The sequence below is a fragment of the Poecile atricapillus genome, chromosome Z (genome assembly GCF_030490865.1).
Source record: "Poecile atricapillus isolate bPoeAtr1 chromosome Z, bPoeAtr1.hap1, whole genome shotgun sequence".
NCBI classification, from domain to species: domain Eukaryota; kingdom Metazoa; phylum Chordata; class Aves; order Passeriformes; family Paridae; genus Poecile; species Poecile atricapillus.
Genome location: NC_081289.1, coordinates 18192906 through 18213946, shown reverse-complemented (window position 1 = coordinate 18213946; position 21041 = coordinate 18192906). Strand labels below are relative to the sequence as shown.

The following is a 21041-nucleotide window of genomic DNA, read 5'->3' as shown; positions in this document are numbered from 1 at the left end:
ATTTTATTACAGAAACATCAACCTGAGGAAAAACTCCAGTGGTGAGAACTGCCCTTGACTCTGAATGAGCCAGGGGCTGCAGCACAATGTCCCAGGTGTTTCTGTGGCAAGCAAAAAGAGCAAAGCACAACCACCATGCTCTTTGGAGAGTGACCCAGGGCTCCACTGGGCACTCCTCATTACTGCAAATCAAAAGACGGCACAAACCAGATCCTGTCACCAGCGTAACTATGAAAAGGAACTAGCAGGCTTCTACCCCCTTTGATCTCAGTCAAGAGTTATGGAACAGCTAGGGCTGGAAGGGACTTTAAAGATCACCTATAGTTTAGGTAATTTGTCTCTCCAAAGCGTAGTCCAGGGAAGAACATTCAGTTTGGTTTCAGCATCTTGCAGGAATGCAACTTTGCTTCCCCTTTTGAGGCATTTTTCCTTTAAGATGTTTCCAGCAGAGGATGCTGTTGGAGCACAGGCTGCCAGGATTCAGTCCTTGACAGAGCTGCTGGAAGCCAGCTCACTTATGTCTGTATTTTGATAACAGCAGAGAATCAACAAGTGAACTTAGACTAGACCACAGCTTACACATTGACTCCAGACAATCCCATCAGAAAAATAAGGATAATTTTCTTTCTTCCAGTAAGCAAGGCAGAATCATGTGAATTTCCAAGTCAGAATGAGGGCAACAGACAAGCTTGCCTAAGTCAGTAATACTTCCTTTCAGCAATTAAAGCAAAGCTATAAACAAAAGCTCATAAAAGCAACAAAAGCAATTATGGCACTGAGGCTCAAGGGGATGGAGGTGGCATATGGAGTGGTGAGCACTGTTTACATTAGAGAAGAGCAATCAGACACAATAAATAATAAACATTATTTGGATGTCCTTATTGGCGTTAATACTCCTGCAGGAATAAAAGGAATACTTACAAAAAAAAGACTCACTCAGCTTGTTAAAGAGTCTTTCCAAGTGTACTTCCCACAGCTTTGGGTCAATGATGTTTTCCAATTTGCTTCTGTGCAATATACCTAAATTGATCAAAGGAATACATTTCTACTATATAATTACTGGAACCCTGTGCTGTTGAATCTGGCAAGATGAAAAAAATTAACACAGATATCTTATCCAGATACATATGGGGAATTTTTAAACTTGCTCCAAAGCTTTGTATCACCAATCTCCAGTTTATTTTGTGACGGAGTAGATAACCAACCATCTGTTTTAATGTGGCAATTCCAATATTTCATAGAATTTCTTAGCATTACTCCCCCACAATTTTTTTTCCCCACGATCTCAGGTTTTGCAAGATTTTTATGTGGGTAAGTAAATCTAAACTCAGAACGCAAGGACAAGTATACTTAAGTTTTACTTTAATATACAATTGCATTACAGCAGTAGCATCTGGCATACAGCACTCAGCCTGTAGTGCTGTAAATGGAACAATGATGACTTCTTAAGGGAGGGGGAAAAAACGATGCCATCAAGTTAACACGCATTTTTCAGAATTTTCATTTGCATTTTTAACCCCTTTGAGACCAGTCAAATCATACACTTCCAATGGAAGTACCTCGCACATAAAAACAGCCAAAAGGCTTGTTAGTCTCGTGGGGTTAATCAAGTTAGTTAGGTCTCATGTGCCCTGAAAAGACCCTAGTAAGACTGGTGAACACTGGCCCCTCTGCCATGAATTCTCATTGTACTGCTGCCTGCAGCATCTGCTGTCTCATTCTGGGATCGCAGAAGAACCGGAGTTTGCGGGGTAAGAGCTTCACCTCCACAGGCATAGCTTCATACTCCTCATTATCAATGCCAAAGGATCCCTCAGTGCCCTGTGTGCAGATAACAGTTAAACATCAAACATTATTTTGGCAAGGCTGTAATGCTGATTTTACTAATAAAATACAGTTGCATACTTAGCTCACTCTCAACCAAGATGATCCCCTGCCTCTGCCTTCCAGCCCATTTCCTCTCCACAATACAAGGAGACCTATCCTTCAAAGCACAGAATGTATTAAGAATCTGGTGCATAAGGTGTTACCTCACTTAGTTACTAATTAGTGATAATTAAGTGCTAGGAAGGTCTAATGACCCACATTGTTTACACTGAAGGATTCTTTGCTATTGGAACTACAATTATGTGCACTTAGATCTTGGGGCTGCCAGTGGTGACATAAACTAATCTGCAGAAATGCCTGTTAAGTAACATCCATTAAATCCATGTTACAAACCCCTTTCAGCATTGTTTTACTATATTGATCTGAAACATGAGATGCAAAGTAATTTACTGGCCAGGAATTACTCAGAAGTAGAATTTTCTCAAGCGTTTAATGCTGATAAAGTCACCATGTGATTAAAAGCATTCATCAAAATGGCAGGCTGACTTTACCTAAAAACAACTTCAGTGACTGCTTTACATGCCCTTGACTCACGGGAGGGCTGTGCTATGTGGGTATTCAAACCAACTCCAAGGGAACTGGGACACCAGAGCAGCACAGACTAGAGGAACTGGTGCAAGTTCTGGCAGTCAGAGGTACAGCAAAGCAACCCACCTCCAACAACATAAGCTGGTGAGACTCATCTGGGCTGCTTCCAGCTCCTTCACTGGAGCTGGGCCATGGAGTCGAACAGCACTGCTCTGTACCATGCACCCATGTTCTGAAGATCTTAGCAGCAGCTGCAGTATCAACAGCTGATTTTATACCACAACCCTTACTTATGGCCCAGCTGTACTTAGCCCAGCACTGCAGAGTATTCTTTCAGAATCACAAATCTGCCATGATCTGAATTCAGTGGAAGTATTAGGATGCTGGTTAATCATGACATCATAATTCATGATTTTCACTTGGTAGCAACAGATTTTTTTGCCTTTCAACACATTCCTTCTTCCTTAATATGGAATTATTTTGCCAAATGATAGATCACTTGAAGACAGAAATTATCTATAAGATTGATTTCATGTCCTTGTAAAAACAAGAAACTGTCCTCCCAGGGCTGCAATAACAGCTCAGAGGCAGAAAAAGACACATCTAAATTACACAGTCAGACAGAGCTTTGTCTTTTTTCTGTTTCATCATTTCAAAGTTTTGAGGCATTTCCTTGTACCAATCTCAGCTCCTCTGTCCTGTCTTACCCTCTTTTGTCTCTAATATTTATCTTCTTCTCTACAGCACAATGCCTTCTAGGGCAAAATATACACATACTCAATGCTAAGGAGAAGATCCGCGTATCACAGCATATCACAGAATGGGTGTGTTGGAATCAACAGTGGATCATCTGGTCCAACCTCCCTGTTCAAGCAGGGTCATCCCAGAGCACATTGCACAGGATTGTATCCAGATGATTCATATCTCCAGTGAGGGAGACTCCATAACCTCTCTGTGCAGTCTGTTCCAGTGCTTATCTGCACAGTAATTTTTCCTCAGGTTCAAGTGGAACTTCTCATTTGTACGCAATGCACTCAAGTAAGAGACCCTTTAACCACCATGACTGTCTTCATAAAAGATCTGCCATTATTTCCCAGCAGAACAAAGCTCCCCCTTCAGGTTTACAGACCACTTGGGGAGCTGCAGTGTATCTGTCCTGGCAAGGGACTCATTGGCTGCGCTGTGGAACTGAGTGTCTCATTTGCACTGTAATCAATCTCCCAGATTTAGAGTAGGGATTTCTTGAAGTGCAGCATCAACAGGTACAAGAAACAAAGTGAAAGAGTTTTTCAGCTCTCTCAGCTTCTCACCTCTGGAAGTTTTAAGATGCATCTGCTGGCTTGGATGTGCTGACTCCCTTCAGGGCACATGTGTGGATCACGCATCTTTTGACTTCTGTCCAAACCAAAAGAGAGGTAAGGTAAGGACATGCTTCTTTCAGAAACAGCCTTCTTCAGGGATGACATTTTGTTGTGGTAAATCACTATGCATTTGGTGAACTTAGAGGAGATATAGATATGTATTTGTGGGTTTAACTGTGAAAAACTAGAAGAGTCCTTCCCTCTTCTGCTGCAGTCAATGCATATCAGAATGCACTGACAGCCTCTAACCAGCTTCTGCTCTGAGGCTCACTTGAATGTATTTGAACATTGAGCACAGTTTTGTGCCCTTCACTTCCATGCTGAACTGTGCACTTCCTGCAATGACTACCATCTTCTGATATCTCATGCACCTAAGCTTCCCAGCAACCTAAACAACCTCAGCCAAAAAAGACAGAATTATAGTTACTGTGAACCATTAAATTACTATCTAAAAACAACAAAAAAAACCACCCACATTCTTCATATCAACACCAATCAGCACGACATTTCTTATCAGCTGCTTGTGTTATCACTCATGAAGAAACCCTCATCATTTCATCCATTCCACATAACATATCCAGTTTTGACAGTTTCTCTCTTCTGGTGCCTATGAGATTCTTATTTATGTACTCTACTTAGATAAGTGCTGCTTTCCTTCCTACTTCTGGTGATGTCAAAAGGGAGCACATGGAATACAGTTTCCTGTCTTGGGAAGCTGGTGCTGCAAGTACCACGTGGTCTTTTTCAAGGCTTAGGCTGCTGTCCTGTCACTGGCTCAGCTGTTAGAGAACAGTGAGTTGTGATTCCTTTTCCCCACAAGTGCTGCTGCAGAGTGAGCACAAGCTCTGGGCTGTGCTGACCTTCCTCTGGCCTCCTGACTGAGCACACACATAACCTTCTGACTGACCACCAGCAAAGGGTACACTGCACCCCAGGCAGCAACCTCTCTGTTGGGGCTCCTCTCCTGACAGACAGCAACACACAAATAGCAAAGAGAACTGCATAGAATTACAGTGTTAACATATCAGAACTCTCAAGCATGGCAGAATTATCACAGGTATTTCTCTAACAGGCAATGCCTGCTGTCCCCAAATTTCCATTTCTAGAGTGATATGAAAGAAGGATATATTTAAATATTGCCTAGGAAAAGAACATACAAAAAAGCTTGCCAGAATCTCCCTGTACACCAAGTCTTCTGTGCCCTGAGGAAGGCAGCAACTCTGAAGTCACAGAAAATCCCAGAGAAAGAATACGAGAAGAGAGGGTTGAAACATGAGATGAAATCAAGAAAAGCTAAGGAAAGGGCAGGGAAGGACAGAAGCAATATTAACTGTGGAAAGTTTGGTTTTAATCAAATATGTATACACTGAAAGATTGATGAGTGACTGTGAGGGAATGAAACATCCTCCAGCAATATAAATTATAAATCTTTGATGGCATGCAATACAGTCAGTTTATACAGTGCTGTACAAACAAGCAGCAACATTCCCCACTTAAATTTTAACCTGCTTGGAGTTTATCATACAAGGTCCTAGATACTAAATACATACAAGGCATACTCTGGTGAGTGAGCAGATATTTTTGGTCAATGAAGGCACATGAAGCCTTCATTGTGGGGTCAAGGTAAACTCAAAAGAGCCAAGACATAGAATTAAAGATCAGTCAAAGGAGAACACTGGTAGAAGCAAATAAGACACAACTGCACTTGCAGTGATTGCCCCTCTAGTGGTCCAGCATAAAGAAAATCATAATTCATTTCCCTTAGATTCTGCTCCTCATTCTAGACCAGACAGCAATGTGAAATAGGAACAAGACCAGAAGTCTAACAGCAAGTTTCCATTGACTGTTGCAACCTACTCTATGCTGAACCACAAAAATACAGGCAGAGAGAGAACCACAACACCTACTACACGTAACACACAACTGGACCCTCATTTTCATAGCCAGAAGCTGCCAATGTGAAATGATTCAGAGTAAGATCTCTAACAAAAAACCCAGTTTTCTGCATTGTAAATGATAACTGTACTCATTCCCTGGAGTGACAGCTCTCCATATTTTCACATACAGAATCTAAACTGGCTACCAGGAGGTGAATAACTTAATGCCACACTTTCCATGACTGCTCTCCTTCCCTGCAGCACTTCTTAGTAAGCACTCCATTGTAAACAACTCTTCTTCCCCCACCTTGTCTAAACATCAGCTCAGTGGCTGTTGTGGATGCTCTTGTTCACACAAATCTGATCCACAGCCAGAGGGCACTTTTATACACCTGGGATGACCTCCTCCTTTCTGTGAAATCTAGCAGCAGCTGCCCTCCAGCACAATGATGCACCCCCACACCTCCTCAGACACACACACACTCCCTGAGCCTCCGCGGTAGTTTCCTGCTGGATGTGTGGTTTTCTCTGTGTGACCCATCAGTTCTCATCAGTTAGCTCATATCAGTGCCCTCTCCAATATAAAAACCCCTTGATATCTGCACCAATAAGGTATTTCCCCTAAAAACTTTTTTCAACCCCCCAAATTCTGGTATTTAAACTATGTACTAAAAAAGAAGAAAAAAGAAAGAGCTGTTTCACACATTTCCAAAGACAAACCCTGTTGGTGCTAGGCAATGGGGGGCCTCTGATAATGGGCTTAACTCAAATCCAGTTGGCAAAGGCACAGTGGGACCTCTGAACACCCTGATTCTGCCTTGAAAAAACAGTGCACCTTTTTTCTGCTGTGACTCCCCTATGTACAACTAACCATCCCCTCCCACTGCTCCCCCACCCCCCACACTCCTCTTTGTCTTTCTTTGTTACCTGCAGGCTTTTTTGGCAGTATTTAATCAAAAGAGCTTGTTTCTCTGAACTTTGCTTGAACAGCTCAAAGCTTTCAGTACTGCCTCTAATTAGCTCTCAACAGTAGGGCAATGGTAATGCTCCTCAGAGGCTTTTTCTGCACAACACTGTAAGTGCAGTCAGAAAATGTGCCACACTACTGCAGGAAGGAGGTCCAGTCAGCACAGGAGGTATTATTTACAATGGGAATACACTTGAATATGCCTCCCTCAAGTCACACAAGCTCATCTACATTCTTCTGCTAGCAAAGTGTTTGAGAACCCAGAATAGCATCTCCTTTGTGAGAACAGATTCTTCTTGCTTCTAGAAGGAAAACTGCCTCCTCCTTTCCCTCTGTAGCATTCAAAGCAAACAAATCAGTCCCAATCAACCATGGTCCACATGATCATGCAATTTAAAAGCAGCTGCAGCTGGTAACCTGACTTACAGTGTATGCATAGGTCAGAAGATTCTGTTCCCACTGAGGCTCCTGGGATGTTCAAATAAGGGGCCTGAGTTACCATTAGTATCATAAACAATATCTTGCAGGAACTATTAGGGTGATGAGAAGCAGGTAAAACTGCACTGAAATCCACCCATTGATTTCACTAGAGGGAGCTCGAAGACTGAGAAAACAGGAAGCAAAAAGGTAATATGGAGAGGAGCTCCCTTGGCTTTAGCAGGAAAATCTGTTGCTGGTAAAACCTGCACTGAACACGCAACGTTATCTGTGAGTGGGACTGTAAGAAGGAGCTGGAAAAGTTCTGATTTGTGTCTTGTGAGAACATGAGGAATAAGCACACCACAAGGCAACATCTCAAGCACAAACGAAGCAGTAACACTCAGTTTCTCCACATGCTGCTTCTTCATACCTGCAGCCTTCTTATTCTACATACAAGCAGGACATTTGCTTAAAGTCCCTGTTTAAATTCACATCTTCCAAAGTTCTTCCAGCTCAGACTTAATTTCTCACAAGAGCTACTGAGGCAAGGAAGCTCTTTTTTTCAAAGAGGGCCTGTCTAATCACAGTTCAAGAATTCCCAGGTACCAGCAGTACAAACATACCAGCTCTGTGACCCACCTCTCAATCCACTGAGCAGCTAGGGCTAAGAGATTCTGGGGTAAGTCTGCATAGTTGCCTATAAAACTCAGTAATATCCAAGCAGTAGTGACTTACAGCAACAGGGGAACAGACTAAAGATTTAGCAAACTCAGAATCTAGGAAGAACTCCAGGTTCTGAATACCAACACTCCAGGTTCTGGAGTTCTGCCTTGTTTACAGAAACAGAAGATGAGTAAGAATTTTAAAGAACCAAAGTGTTAGTCCCTGTGAAACAGTACTGACTGGTATGCTTTGCAGTCCTCTGCTTCTGAATTTTGCAGCACAGCATGAGAGAAAACCAGCCCACTTTTCAGAGATCCTGTCCCCTTTCTGCAGCCCTTCCATACTCACCCTCTGTGAACAAACTGCCCTTTGCTGACACTCTCTGCTTCGATGCAAATGTCCATGAAGTCCTCAGTGCGCTGTGCAAAAAAGGATTCAGAAATCAAGCAGTTAACATTTGAAAATGCCACACCCATGATACTGCAATATGTTCACACAATGGCCAGTCCTTTGTCCCGCAAAAGGAGGCAGAAGATATATTTCTGCATTTCATGCTTTATTCAAATGGTAACTTGGGATTTGAATTAGAAATTACAGACAGTATTTTCCCATTAATGAATATTCAATAAATACCACAAGAAGCAAAATAATGAGTCACAGGTTTGGCTTCTTGTTACATTTAAAGACAATAGCAAATCTCTTAGGTTCACTTATTTAATTTCTGTTCAATGGGTCTTTCATGAATTTAAGCAATCGTACAATGATACAACATTTGGCCACCAAACACCACAGTAAGGGAATTTTAAACAATATGAATTGGAAATCAAAGTGTCCTTGATAACAATCCTTGAAACTCCTTATTTAGCTTCTTTCCCATTTACAGCCTGCCCTTAAAATGAGTATACAGTACAGCTTTTTCCAGGAAAGCAACTTTGATTAAGATGCAAATTTTTTTTTCTTTATTTTAACATTTCTGTCCTGGCAAAAGTCCTAGCGCAGATTCAATCAAAATGACAAAAGTAAAAATAAATGCATCTATTAGTGTAACTTGGTTTATTTCTTTGCTGTTCTGCAGAGGCACTGCCTGAGCTGCACCTGTATGGCTTTATCAGCTTCTCTTCAATGGGGCAGCCTCTGCATGAATCTGAGGTGAGACACAGAGACAGGAGTGGCTGGCAGCAGTCAGCAGATATGGCCTGGCATTGATTCCAGAGACCTGTTCAGCTTTGAGGCATACAGGGACAGTGATTTCAACTTTAGGGACTTTAACGCAATGATAAGGGATCCACACTTGTCGAAAAAGAGATGCAGCATCAAGATCATTCTAACTCTAGAAAAAGGAAAGTACAACTGGTCTAACATGAACTTGTCCATTTTTCTAGACTATGCAACAGACCTGAGAACCCTACATCAGTTCCTTCTTTTCAAAACCAATATTAAAGTGCATCTTGAAGGCCTAAGGGAGACAAACAAAAAAAACAGAAAGAGCATAAGGGCTAGGTTGTAGCAATCAGATACTTTTTCTGTTCTTGGCAGGTCTGTTTTTACTTTACATCACTGGCTCCAATCCAGTTCAACAACCAAAACTCTTGTGTTCAAGTGCCACCTAGAAACCACTAAAAAAAATACCCAAATACTAGTCTCTGTCTAGCTTCTACCATTACTAGAACACTGACGGTCCAAATCATAAACCGCGATGAAAAAGAAACTAAAGTTCATGTGGTATGTTCTCAGGAGAAACCAGGAGAACACATATTGTCCTGCTTGGGCTTTTTTTGGTCTGATCCCACAAGGTAACATACCAATATAACTCACATTTTCATGTTCTTAAAGACCCTAAATTCTAAGGAAGAAATATGTTGCGGTAAGTTCAGCACCTCCTGTTAAGCTGGGTATAGTGGCAAGGGTTTCCTGCAGCCTTGAAGAGGAAATGAAGGGAAGCTCACGGGTATAGGATCATTGTGTTAGCATTTTCCTGTAAAATTAAAGACTGACATCTATCCAAATAGCTTTCACAGCAGTAAAATTGCACCAAAACACAGGCATAAGCCAAAGACAGGCTCTAAAACAGTGAATGAATAGCATGAACATGCTAAGAAGGTTATGACAGGAACAGTTCCTTTGCTGCCTTGCTTCTATTCTTTCAACCACCTGCACTTTCTTTCCTTCAAATCAATGTAGCCCCTGTCCTTTCCCTGGTACCAATTATTTTTAACTCCACTCTGCAAGCATAAAAAACGAGAGAAAAATCAAAAATCCCAGCCAGACACTCAGGCTCAGCCTCCTCCTAGCAGCAGCTGATAAAAGAGAATAATTCTCACAAAGGTAAAGAGGGAAAGGAATGCTTCTTGGTGCTTTGTTTACTCATGGGCAATCCTAAAAATTTCTCTATGGCTACTGAAACCTTGCACCGATTCTTTGTGATCCCACTGCATCCCAGTTTTACACTGGTCTTCAGTGCATTTACACTGGCTTTGAAACTTGTGCATCCCTGGATTCAATCATGGACCTATTCTTGCATGAGGTAGTAAATGTTGTTTAAATAGACCCAAGAATGGGAGTTTAGCAAGACAGGAAAACTCTGTGGGCAGGCAGCACCTGGAATCCAATTATTTTATGGTCTTACTGTTAGATCAAGCTGTCTGTTCCGAGTTGCAATGGAAAGCTCAATGGTGGACAGCTTCACCTCTTCCCAGTCCTCTGGGGCTACCTCCTGGGAGACTTCTGCATATCAGAGAGAGAAGGTATCAATCATTAAGTGGAATTTAATTACACAGATCCCTATGAAGAAGATGCCAGACACAAAAATCAGTCTGGGCCATTTTGGCCACTAGTTTGTTTCTCTAAAATGTCAAAATCTTAAAAAAGTAAAAGGGAGCTTGGGAGTACTGAAGAAAAAATACCATCAGCATTTATACACAGCATAAAAGACAAGCACAGAACATCACAGCCCTGTGAGTCCTTATGTCCAGGGATTAACAGATCTCCTGGGCTGGTGACAGGAACATTTAGAAAACCCATGAAATGCTAGTGCCAAAAAAACAGGAATCCGATGTTCAGGAGGCTGTGGTAACACATTTTCTACAGGAGGCATCTCCACAGTTCAGTTGTCATCCCCAAGTCACTTGGTTCATGCTCCTGCATGAATCACCTCTGCTAGCTAAGGAGGAACGAGGTCTTTGCACCAGACTATGCAAAATACCCACTCTTCTTCCTCCTGTGGCCTGCCATGTGCACTGCCCAGACAACAGGCCAAACCAAGAGAGGCTCAGAGAACACAAAGTTTATGGTACAGGAAGAATTTAACATAGTAAGAGAAATTTAGGGCTTCTGCATGGCCCAAATTTTACTGTTCTATTTAGAGTAACATTTGCTGCTCTGTGTCAAGAACTCTCCCCACCCCGGAAAACAAGGGCTGCTTCTCTCTTTCCAGCCCACTAAGAAGCCATTCTGCTGGAAGAAGATTTCAAGAAGCTCACCCAGAAGTGCCAAGTATCCTCTATGGATGCCTCCATTGCAATGGCAACTGTGAGTCCAGGGAATGCCCTGGGCTCTTTACAAAGGAGTATTGGTTTATGAGACCACAAACACTGGCAGGATGACTCTGTTCAGTTTTTGACAGATGCCACTAGAACAGTCTTGACAAAAATCACAGTTTAAATAAATAAAAAAAAGAAACAAACAAAGAAGTAACAGTAATAAAAAAGACAGCAGTAAAGTAGACATGCCCTCCACACAACACACCCCTGGATCTGTTAGAGGAGTAGAACATGCATGTGAGTTTATGCCAGAACACTCCCAGCCCACCTTTTGGACGTGACCAGTACGAAAGAAGTCGTCTGTAAAGCCTCACATGAAAAGGAAGTCTGGATGACTCCTCCTCCGGCTCTTCTGGAGGTCTCTCAGTTGGACCCAGGTATATGAGAGCAGCTTGATGTTTCTGAGGCCACTCCTTGTATTTGCATGGAAAGAAACGACAGAAGATAAAAGGGCATTTTGTTTAGGGCATTACCTGTTTATTCTGTTTAGTCCTGTAGCCCATCTATTGTGTACTCACACGTAGTCCTGCAGAGCTACCCAGACCCCCCCCACTGCCTTTATGGCTCTCCAGTCTCCAGGTTCACTGGTGAGATGACATTTCTGCAGTTTCAAACAGATCACCCACAGTTTCCAAATCCACTGATCTAATCCTTCCCTGCACAGAAGTCAGGGTGTTTTCCCCTCCATGAACAGGGGGAGATGGGGATGTATCCTTTGCTGCTGATGTGTGGCAGGGTGACACAGCTGCTTCCGGCTGGAGGGAACAACCCAAACCAGACAGGCCAACAGTGATGTTTGAAAGCACAGTTGGCTTCTGCATTGCACAAAGGCAACCTCAAAGAGCAACTGCTCAGTGGGATCCAGTGCAAACAGACAAAGACTACAGTGCTGTGTGCAGCCAAGGGGCACTAAAACCTGACAGGCCTTTGTTCTCCAGCAACTCAAACAATCCAGATCTGACCTGATAGGCAGGTGCTTCTAAACAGTAACACAACAGCTCTTAAGGCAAGTCATGTGAGCTCTATAAAGCAACTTAAAAAAAGAAAAATAAAAAGGAAAGTACTAACACATTATTCTTGGTGATATTTCAGATTCCAGTACCAGGGCTACAGAAGAACCTTAGCTTTTGAAATATCTCTGCTGACAAAGTTTATTTCCTGTCATTGTTTTGAAAATAATTTCCGAAATGCTCCAAGCACAGGACTTATGGAAAGAATAACTGAATTGTTTTTTAAATCTATATACTAAAACAACACAGCCAAGAGCCCACATTAACTCAATACAATTATTTTTCAATGTACAAAACTTCAGAAGTCATTTTGGATCATATAGCACAGGTTGTTAAATTAATTCACCTCACACCTCTGAGAGCAAGGAAAGACTCCATTCTCATAGTCACATAATAAGCAGCACAGAGGTTGTATCAGTAGGGCAGTACACAAACAATAAATATTAATGATTAAATGGAAAAGCAGCTGTGATAATTTTTTGTATATTTTCTATATGCACAATTATTAAATATAATTTACTGTGTATTTTAGAAGGGATGATAACACTCAGAACAATGCCCCTACCAATACCAGAGGTGATGTTTCCCGTTACACTTTTTTTCAGCTACAGATCATCCTGTTTCAAAAGACACCCACAGTAAAAACAGAAAATATGAAGTGTGGAGCAGCAACCACAAGCCAGGAAGAGATTAAACTCAACAGGCTGGAGCCACTTCTTGTAGAAATTAACAAAATGATAACATAAGAGGCACATAAAGCAATGAATACCACAATTAGGTGAGATCAGCTAGAAAGTTGTCTATCTAAATGGCTAAAGAAGTGGGCACTTCTCTTGAACCTTCAGCAGGTTAAACAGATCTTTTTAATGTACAATTAATAGCTCACCAGAGAAGTCCACTATCACCACCCCCAGCTCAGCCTAAGCCCTCAAAGGATATGAGAAAGGAGGTGGACAGAAACTAAGAACAGTTTTCTACCTAGAATGCCAGCACACAGAAACATAACCTCAAATTTTCTGGGGACTGGTGGGGGGAGGGGGAAACCCACTCTAACTTTCCTGTATACATTACTTTTAAGTCCCCCTTTACAGGAGTTTCCTATAAAGGAAGCATTGTCACTCTCACAGCCAGCATGGCTAGACTGCACTATTTCATCTACTGTACCAGCTCCTGGGTATTTTCACTGCCTTTCATGAGGTTCCTTATATGTTCAGAGAACAGGAAAACCACGTGAAGGAAAATGCCTTACCTTTCATGCAGGATCAGTTTTAAGTAACAGAAAAGTTTAAGGTGAGATAAAAGCTATTCATCTTCATGTTCGTTTTACTACACAAGGAAGTCTGATAATCAATGTGCAAGAGCAGTCTAATTATAGATCCTTCTGCTAGATGAATAAATCAGAGTAAAATGTTATTACAAAGACTGTTGAGAAAAGGTGGCTGAGCACTTTAGTACTTCACCATTGCTGCTCACCAGTTTCACAGGGAGTTATTGGCTTCCCCCTGGTGATCTTGCAGCAAAAAAATGTAATTTTTTTTTAAAAAAGTATTTCTTTTCCCCTTCCTCTCTTCAAAAGTAAGTCTATCAATTGGTAGGCTTTTTAACAAGTTGAGTTTTAGTCCCATTCTATATTGTTACCAGAACCCTTCACAAAAGCTTGAGGATAGATTATACAAAGCAAAGTCAGCCTGTTCATTTCCCAACCAAACATATTCCCTCACATTTCCAAAAATATCCTCACAATTAATGTTTACCTTAAATGTACTGAAAAAATGAGCTGCTTTGGTTTTCAGAGGCCCAAGGTACCAGTACCTGAAAAAAGAACAGAAACAGAACTTCTAAGATATCCAGGGGTCAACACTGGGAAAGGGAGAAATCTTGCATGAAGCCAGAGCACACAGACTTGCTTGCCACTGAGTTAGTGCCCCCTGACAATCTTTAGCTTCTTGATACTGTGAGATACTTTCTACACATCAGCAGCCTAGCAGTGACATCCCTGTCCTGAGCTACACATCACCACACTGCAGTGTATAATCTTCACTATGGGCAGCAGAACATCTCACTATCAGAATTTTACTTCGTTTTGTGGGACAACTGGGGATGATTTAAAGGGCTGTTGTCTAACAGCTGGTGGTGTGCATCTCCACAATATGTAATACAGCATATTTCCAAAGGTCAGAGAAAACAAACAAAAAAACAAAAGCTTCAGTGACAAAAGAACCAGCAAACACTCATTAGTCCCAAAGGATTCTCACACTAAAACCAGGGTTTTACAAAATAGAAATCCTGCCAGCCACACTGGCACTGTATAGAATCTAAAGATGTGACTGTATTTAGGCAGGCTTGGCACACATTTTGATCACCATCTTTCTCCAAAGAGGGTCAACAAAGCATATTAAACACCACCAGCTCAAGAGTACTACAGATCTAAGGATCTCATTAACCATTGAGGCATGCAACTGTGCCACCACTCCCCTCAAACCATTAAACTGTCTGTAAAATAGTAACACAAAAGAGCACCAGGTCTCCAGCAGCACAGTCCTTAGCAGAGGGATAGTCAGACACACTTCTGGAACTGTGTCTTATGGCTTAACTCCCTTTGACTTATTTTCAGTTTAAGATCAGCAGCACTGGAACACACCAAATGTTTTTAGTCCAAAAACCCATCTCTCACAGGGAGCAGAAGTGGATGAAGTGGAAAGTATAAAAAGAGGACAAGCACACGAGGATTTTGTTCCAAGCAGACTCTGAGGGCCTGTTTATTTGTTGCTGAAGTGCTTTCCAAGTTGGACATGCTTCTCTGCATTCAAAAACATTTATGGAAGGAGGCAAGGCTTGAGGATGTTCATGTGCCTCACCTACCAAAGGTGCTGTCATGCCTCCAGCACTGAGCCCAAAGGACTCTTACAAAAGGGAAGTGCTGCAGGGAAAGATGTGAAGGCTGACACCATAAGAAAACCAGGGCATGGGCAGGAAGGCCAGTAGGAGTGCTGAGCAGAGAGAAATGCACTTCCTTGAACTGGGGGCTGCAATTAGCAGGAGAGCCTGCAGCACAGCCAAGTCAGCACCTACACAGCCTACTAAGAATGTCCCTGGCTTCCCAGGGACAAACAACCTGACCATTTACTGCATCTCCCCCATCCCACATCACCTCTCAAACCTACTCAAACATTTGCCAGACAGACTCCATAGGTCTGCTACTTCTTCCTTCCTGACAATGACAGCTCATTCACAGAGCACATGGTATTTCCTTACAGCTGCATTTCCTCAGTAATAGTTTGGGGAGCGAGCTGCTTTGGCTCTGCTGCTCCTTCAGCAGATAATGCCTGTCATTTGATACACAGACAGTGACATGTTAAATGTCCATTTGGAGAAAGCCCAATAATTATGAGTTTAGCATTCAGAGAACAGTCATCAGATAGCACAGTCCATGCCATTTCTGGCAGGAACCTGAAGGGAATTTATACTGCATCGTGTCCCTTGCTGGAATAGAGTTTCAGAGTACACACGCAGCTTTTCATTGGCAGATGATGAAAAACAATGGCCAATTACTTTACTTAGACTTTATTCAGATTGTAACAGGGGCACCCTGTTACTCTCCCCTCAGTAAAGTTCCAGAAGCAGATACCACAAAGCATACCACAAAGTATTTTTTTAAATACTTAAAAGAACAGGTCAGCACTGAGTAAGTGTATTTCAAATTACAAGAATTCTGATACATCTTACACTCCTGTGTGTAATGCAAGACATAGCAAGAGTGGGTGCCTCTGCCTGTCAGATGCCTACACTCAAAAAAATAGACTTACTTGAGAGAGGGGGGTGTGTCTTCTTAGGCAACAGATGCTAAAAAGGGTACAGTTTCAAAAAACAGCATTTTCTTACTTGCTGACTTTAACTCCTGCATCTCTGTAAGATCCCCATCTTAAACCAGAGACTGCAAACACAGGCTGCTCCTTTTCTCCCTGTAAAGAAAAATAGACATTACAAAATTGCTTTATCCTACCTTGCTTCCAACTTTATCTTCTGGAGTTATAAAAATAGCATCTCTACATAAAAACTTATGTTAAATTTCTATACCAAAATTTAACAGAAGAGGTATGAAAAAGAGCTAGCAACAATACAGCTTAGCAGAATCTGAGCACTGTACATTCCATCTGCTCCAGGAAGGAATATAAGAGGTGAAGTTTGGAACAGATAGCCTGAGTTTGACTGCACACCCAGCAATGGCCATTTCATTTTGTGGATTTGACTGTTAGCCAAATAGCAAGGAGTTCTGCACATCGACACAACACCCGCTGCAGAAATGTCCATTCTACAACTGAACAGAAAAATAATATTCAGAAACCATAAGAGGTATAGTCAAAAGTTTTCCCATTTTGTATTTTTCAGTTTGTCAAAGAAAGCTATTAACTTCACAATACACATGAATGCATCAAATCAGCAGCCACTGCTATCTCTCACCACTGCTACAGAAATATCACTGTAGGAAGTTTTGTATTCATCAATACTCTCTGAGTCTCAAAGAAAGGTAATGGTGAGGCATTCTAGTGTTTTCTTCTGTTTAGACTGTCTGATGCCATAGCACATAGTGGAGAAATCACTGCCAGCAGAACTGCTGATATCATAAACCAAAATTTGTAACAGCAGTATACAAAGGAAAACCAGTCCATGTAACCATAAAAACATGAGAACAGGAAAGTTTTAGGAATGTTTGGCTCCAATTAAGTAGATGCTTTCACCTTGATCTGCAAGACATCAAGTGGAACGGTCTCTCCTTTCAAAATGGCCAATGTAGCATTAGTAATATGTCTGCAAAACAAACAGAAAAAAAGCAAAGAAAACAAACAGGAATAAAGGAAATGAATAAGCTTTAAAATTACGGGTTTTTTCCCAGCAAATTCAACTAAGAGTCCAGGTGGGGCTTTTTTTTCAGCAAAAGTAAAAACCCCAGGGAATTGTGCTGCACTTAATTGAGATCAGAAAGCAAAATGGGTGGCTGCAACACATGACAAAACCTAGCAAACAGCAAAATACACAAAAAGCAAAAGGAAATTATCAGCCTAAGCTTTTGGCTAACCTGGCAGGTCAGAGGCCAACAGTATTACATCCTGTTTCGGATACTTAACATGCTAAGGACCTAAATCATGGTCTTATTTTAGTGGTAGCAGTTATTAGAGCCTGGGAGAGAATGGGACAGCATGACTACTTTCAACTTAGGTGTCTGAGATTTAACTGCTTTAGTATGTGCTAATTTATTTTGAAGTTTTTAATCAATGTAAATCTACCTATCAGCAGTGCTCATATAGTTTAGGTCTCCATTAAGTTGAGGACAGTAGCCAGGGCACTTAGTCATTTCAAGCTGCAAAGATTTTGTAACCAAAGTGTCCAAGTCCACTAAATAATCTATGTTCAAACCTTGAAGCATACACTTGATTGAAACCCCTTCCTTGTTTTCAAACTTGGGTAATAATTAGTTTCCACACTGCATACATTTCCAGTGTCTCAGCTGGACAAGGAAAAAAATGCAGTTTTCAGATCCAGCCCATGATTCATGTGAATCAGTGGGAGAAACTGCCCTTGGTTTCATCAGGACTATAATACTGAGACAGATAAGGAAGCTGTTATTTCCACAGCCCATCTTCTCTCCCAGCTCTTATCTTTCTCTAAGACCTTTACTGTTCCTACACCCCAAAGTAAGAGAGTGCTGAAGGAACCAAAACCCAAATATTTCTTTGAAAAATATCACTTCTACACTTCTTAATTCAGGTTCTGTTACTGGTGTGGGTTGTTAAGCAGCCTATTGACCAAATTACCCTTCAGCTTCGCCAGTGTGCAGCAGTCCTACCTGCACAGTTCATTACCTTGAGACAAGATCATCCATTTCATCAGCTTCTTTAGAACCCAAACAAAAATTATTATTTTACTCTTAGCTGCTGATTACAGCCTTGTCCACCTTTCTGAGCTTCAAAGCACTCTTGTAGTTTTAATGAAGGATGTTATGCCAGTTGACTCATGGGTTTTATGTATGATGGATACCAGCAAGGGTTCCACAAAGAACAATGTTAATGAGTTACTGGGAGCTTGACAGTGAAAAGATTTCAGGATCAAGAAGAAATGTATTTATTATCATGAGAGGAGAGGAAGGAAAAAATTGAAAAGAAATGAAGTGTGGGGAAAACAATGATCATTTGACTCCCTTTTCTCTTTATAAGAGAACAAAGCAATCTGGCAACAAACTGAACTGCAGGCAACAGATACCACCAGACTGGATCATATCCAGGATGCTGAAGATAAGAATTGGGTTGTTGGATTACTGCCACCATCAGTCCCACCACAGGGAAAAGTCAGTTCTGCCCTGCAAAAGTTCGTAATGGGATACAACCTTCCCCATATTGTATGCCTTACTTTGCAGGTCCTAACCAGGCTATATGTGGACTGGTTTCTAGAATTCTTAGACTGGAGAAGGGTCAGAAAGAGGACTTATTTTTGGCTTATTTTGTCATATCCTTGCTATATCCTTGTCATACCCTTCCTGCTATTCCTAAGAGGCTGATCCTTTTAATCCCTTTTTCTTTTTAAACTCTGAGCATCACACGATCACAGAGAAATTAGACACAGCAAATGATTTCTAATAATACATACATTTCCTTTTAATTTTTAGTCAGTTTTTGGAAGTCATTAACTCAGGCAACTCCAGAGAAGCATCAGGCTCTGCCCAGAGACTGCCAACTTCTATGTAACACAGAAGAAAAAGAAAAGCATCAAGCTACCAAGAAGCACTGCTCCCTTGAAAACAACCAACCATGTTTCAGAAACATGCCATACTTACTGGACTTGATTCGTGCTCTCAGGATACAGTGTGTGGCTCAAAGTGCAAGTTTTTCCAAGGGGTATGAATCCTATAGGAATCTTACTGAAGGCAGCCTGGACACATAAGGAGAGTAAATTAACATTTGCATGAAGCTTCCTGTGTGGAGATCACAGCTGTGTCTGGCAGCACCCCTTTGGCACTGAGCAGCCAGGCACTTCCTCACACAATGACTCAGTACATGGCACCCAAATCTGTGGAGCCACCACTGCCAACCAGCTACAAAAGAGCTCTCTGTAATCATTAAGAGCATTGTTACATGCATTTTGGCAGCCACATTCCAACTAATGCATGAACTTTGTCAGCAATCTGCCATCTTTCTTAATACTCATGGTGGCATCAAAGGCTCTGAATCCCATTTACCAATGCAGAAATCCCCCTCTGACAGAGTAACCTTGCACAGCAAAGAGATTTTCTCACTTAAGGAAAGGAAATTAATTGATTCCTCTGCCATCCGAATCATGAAGCAGCAGAAGGTCTAATTTTTGGAAGTCACTGACCATGCTATTTTTCTGTATCGCTGTTCAGCAATAGGGCTTGTTCAAGGAGCAAGTTATTACCCTGTACCTCATCTTAAATCTTGCTTCTTGAAGCACGTCAGCAAACCAGTGTAAACTACCCAGTGCACCATCTCCCTCCTGGGCAATGCTGCCAGCAGCACAGGGACACAGCCATTCTGCAGCCACTCAGGAATTCTGGGCTCACTGCACACCCAACAGCTCTCCCCTGCTGTGTCCCTGTCACCTGTGAGTCCTGACACTCTCAAATACCCTGCTCTCATTTTCCTCAGCACTGCTTTACGGTGTGCAGATGAGAGGCTGTTTGCAGCTCCTGCAGCCAAGCTCTGCTCCCCTGGCTGCTAGGAACGGGGCTTCTGGAATACCTTGCATAGGCTCTTATGCAGACAACAGTGGTGTGGCACCCCCAAGGGAAAAGGGAAGCAGGGCACAGAGAGAGGGAGCTCGAATGCAGATCTCTACTCCTAGGACAGAGTGACGTAAAGGACAAGAATTCTTTGGGCAAAGACATGAAGTGACACAGTGGCAATACTACTACAATGCAGTATTCCACCCATAATTGTGCTGGATGCAGAATTTCCTACACTACTGCAAAACGATCCAAGCTACATCAAGATAAGAAGTCCGAAAAAATAAAGATAAATTAGCCAGTAAAGCCTCTAAACTTTTTTTCTACTATTGTCTGATTATAAAAGTCTCAGAATCCAACTACAATAATATTAGATTTAAAACAGTGATGTCTCAGAATTGACATAAATAGCCTTCCTTTAAAAATATTGACTTGGTTGCACAGTTCCCCTTGTCACATTCAGACAAAGCAAATGCCTAAACTGATACAATTCTAACTGCCAAGGGTATCATTATAATCTTGTCTGCATCATTTAATTGAGTTTTTGCCAGCTCCTGCCAGAAGGTTTTGGGAACAATGATTCCCTCCTTTCTTCAATAACACGGTCCTCCCACTTTAAAAAGAAAAATTTCTCTCATTTCCATTCAGAGTGATCCACCTTGAGAGGTTAAAATTTGCTTAGTACAACCATCTGCATAGGTAGGTATGCACTGCTTGACGAAACAGCATAGCAATCCCAAAGCAGTAGGAGTGTGACCATAACCAAATTCGGTTTCAAGCCTGTACAAATACAAGAAAAACACGTACTTTTGCCCAGTGCTTCTGCCAAACAAAGTGGTGTGCACAGCTGGTCCATGGGTCTTTGAAAATTGAGCATTTGGCTTCTCCACAATCCCTGCTCTGACACTGGAAACTTCCCAAAGCCATGGCTTGGGAGCCACTGCACTCCCTCAGAAAGGGAACAAAGAACAACAGGCAGCATTGCAGGACAGTAGCCCAGCTGGACTGTTGCACAGCAAGCTGGCTCCAGCTTAGTAAGTATTTGCTGAAGGCA

General features: G+C 41.8%; 1 protein-coding gene across 2 annotated transcripts in view; it reads right to left on the bottom strand.

The window, feature by feature from the left end:
- Positions 1-1345: 1345 nt before the first annotated feature.
- Positions 1346-21041, bottom strand: part of LOC131572833 (acylglycerol kinase, mitochondrial-like) — a 35457-nt gene continuing 15761 nt past the window's right edge. For both annotated transcript variants that reach the window (XM_058826217.1, XM_058826216.1), the window contains 9 exons: positions 19082-19176; positions 16992-17061; positions 16135-16214; positions 14007-14064; positions 11511-11655; positions 10330-10427; positions 8052-8122; positions 3726-3810; positions 1346-1821 (listed from right to left, as the gene is read on the bottom strand). In XM_058826217.1, the coding sequence (XP_058682200.1) occupies positions 1684-1821; positions 3726-3810; positions 8052-8122; positions 10330-10427; positions 11511-11655; positions 14007-14064; positions 16135-16214; positions 16992-17061; positions 19082-19176 (840 nt within the window). In that variant the 3' untranslated portion in view covers positions 1346-1683. The remainder of the gene's footprint in view (positions 1822-3725; positions 3811-8051; positions 8123-10329; positions 10428-11510; positions 11656-14006; positions 14065-16134; positions 16215-16991; positions 17062-19081; positions 19177-21041) is intronic.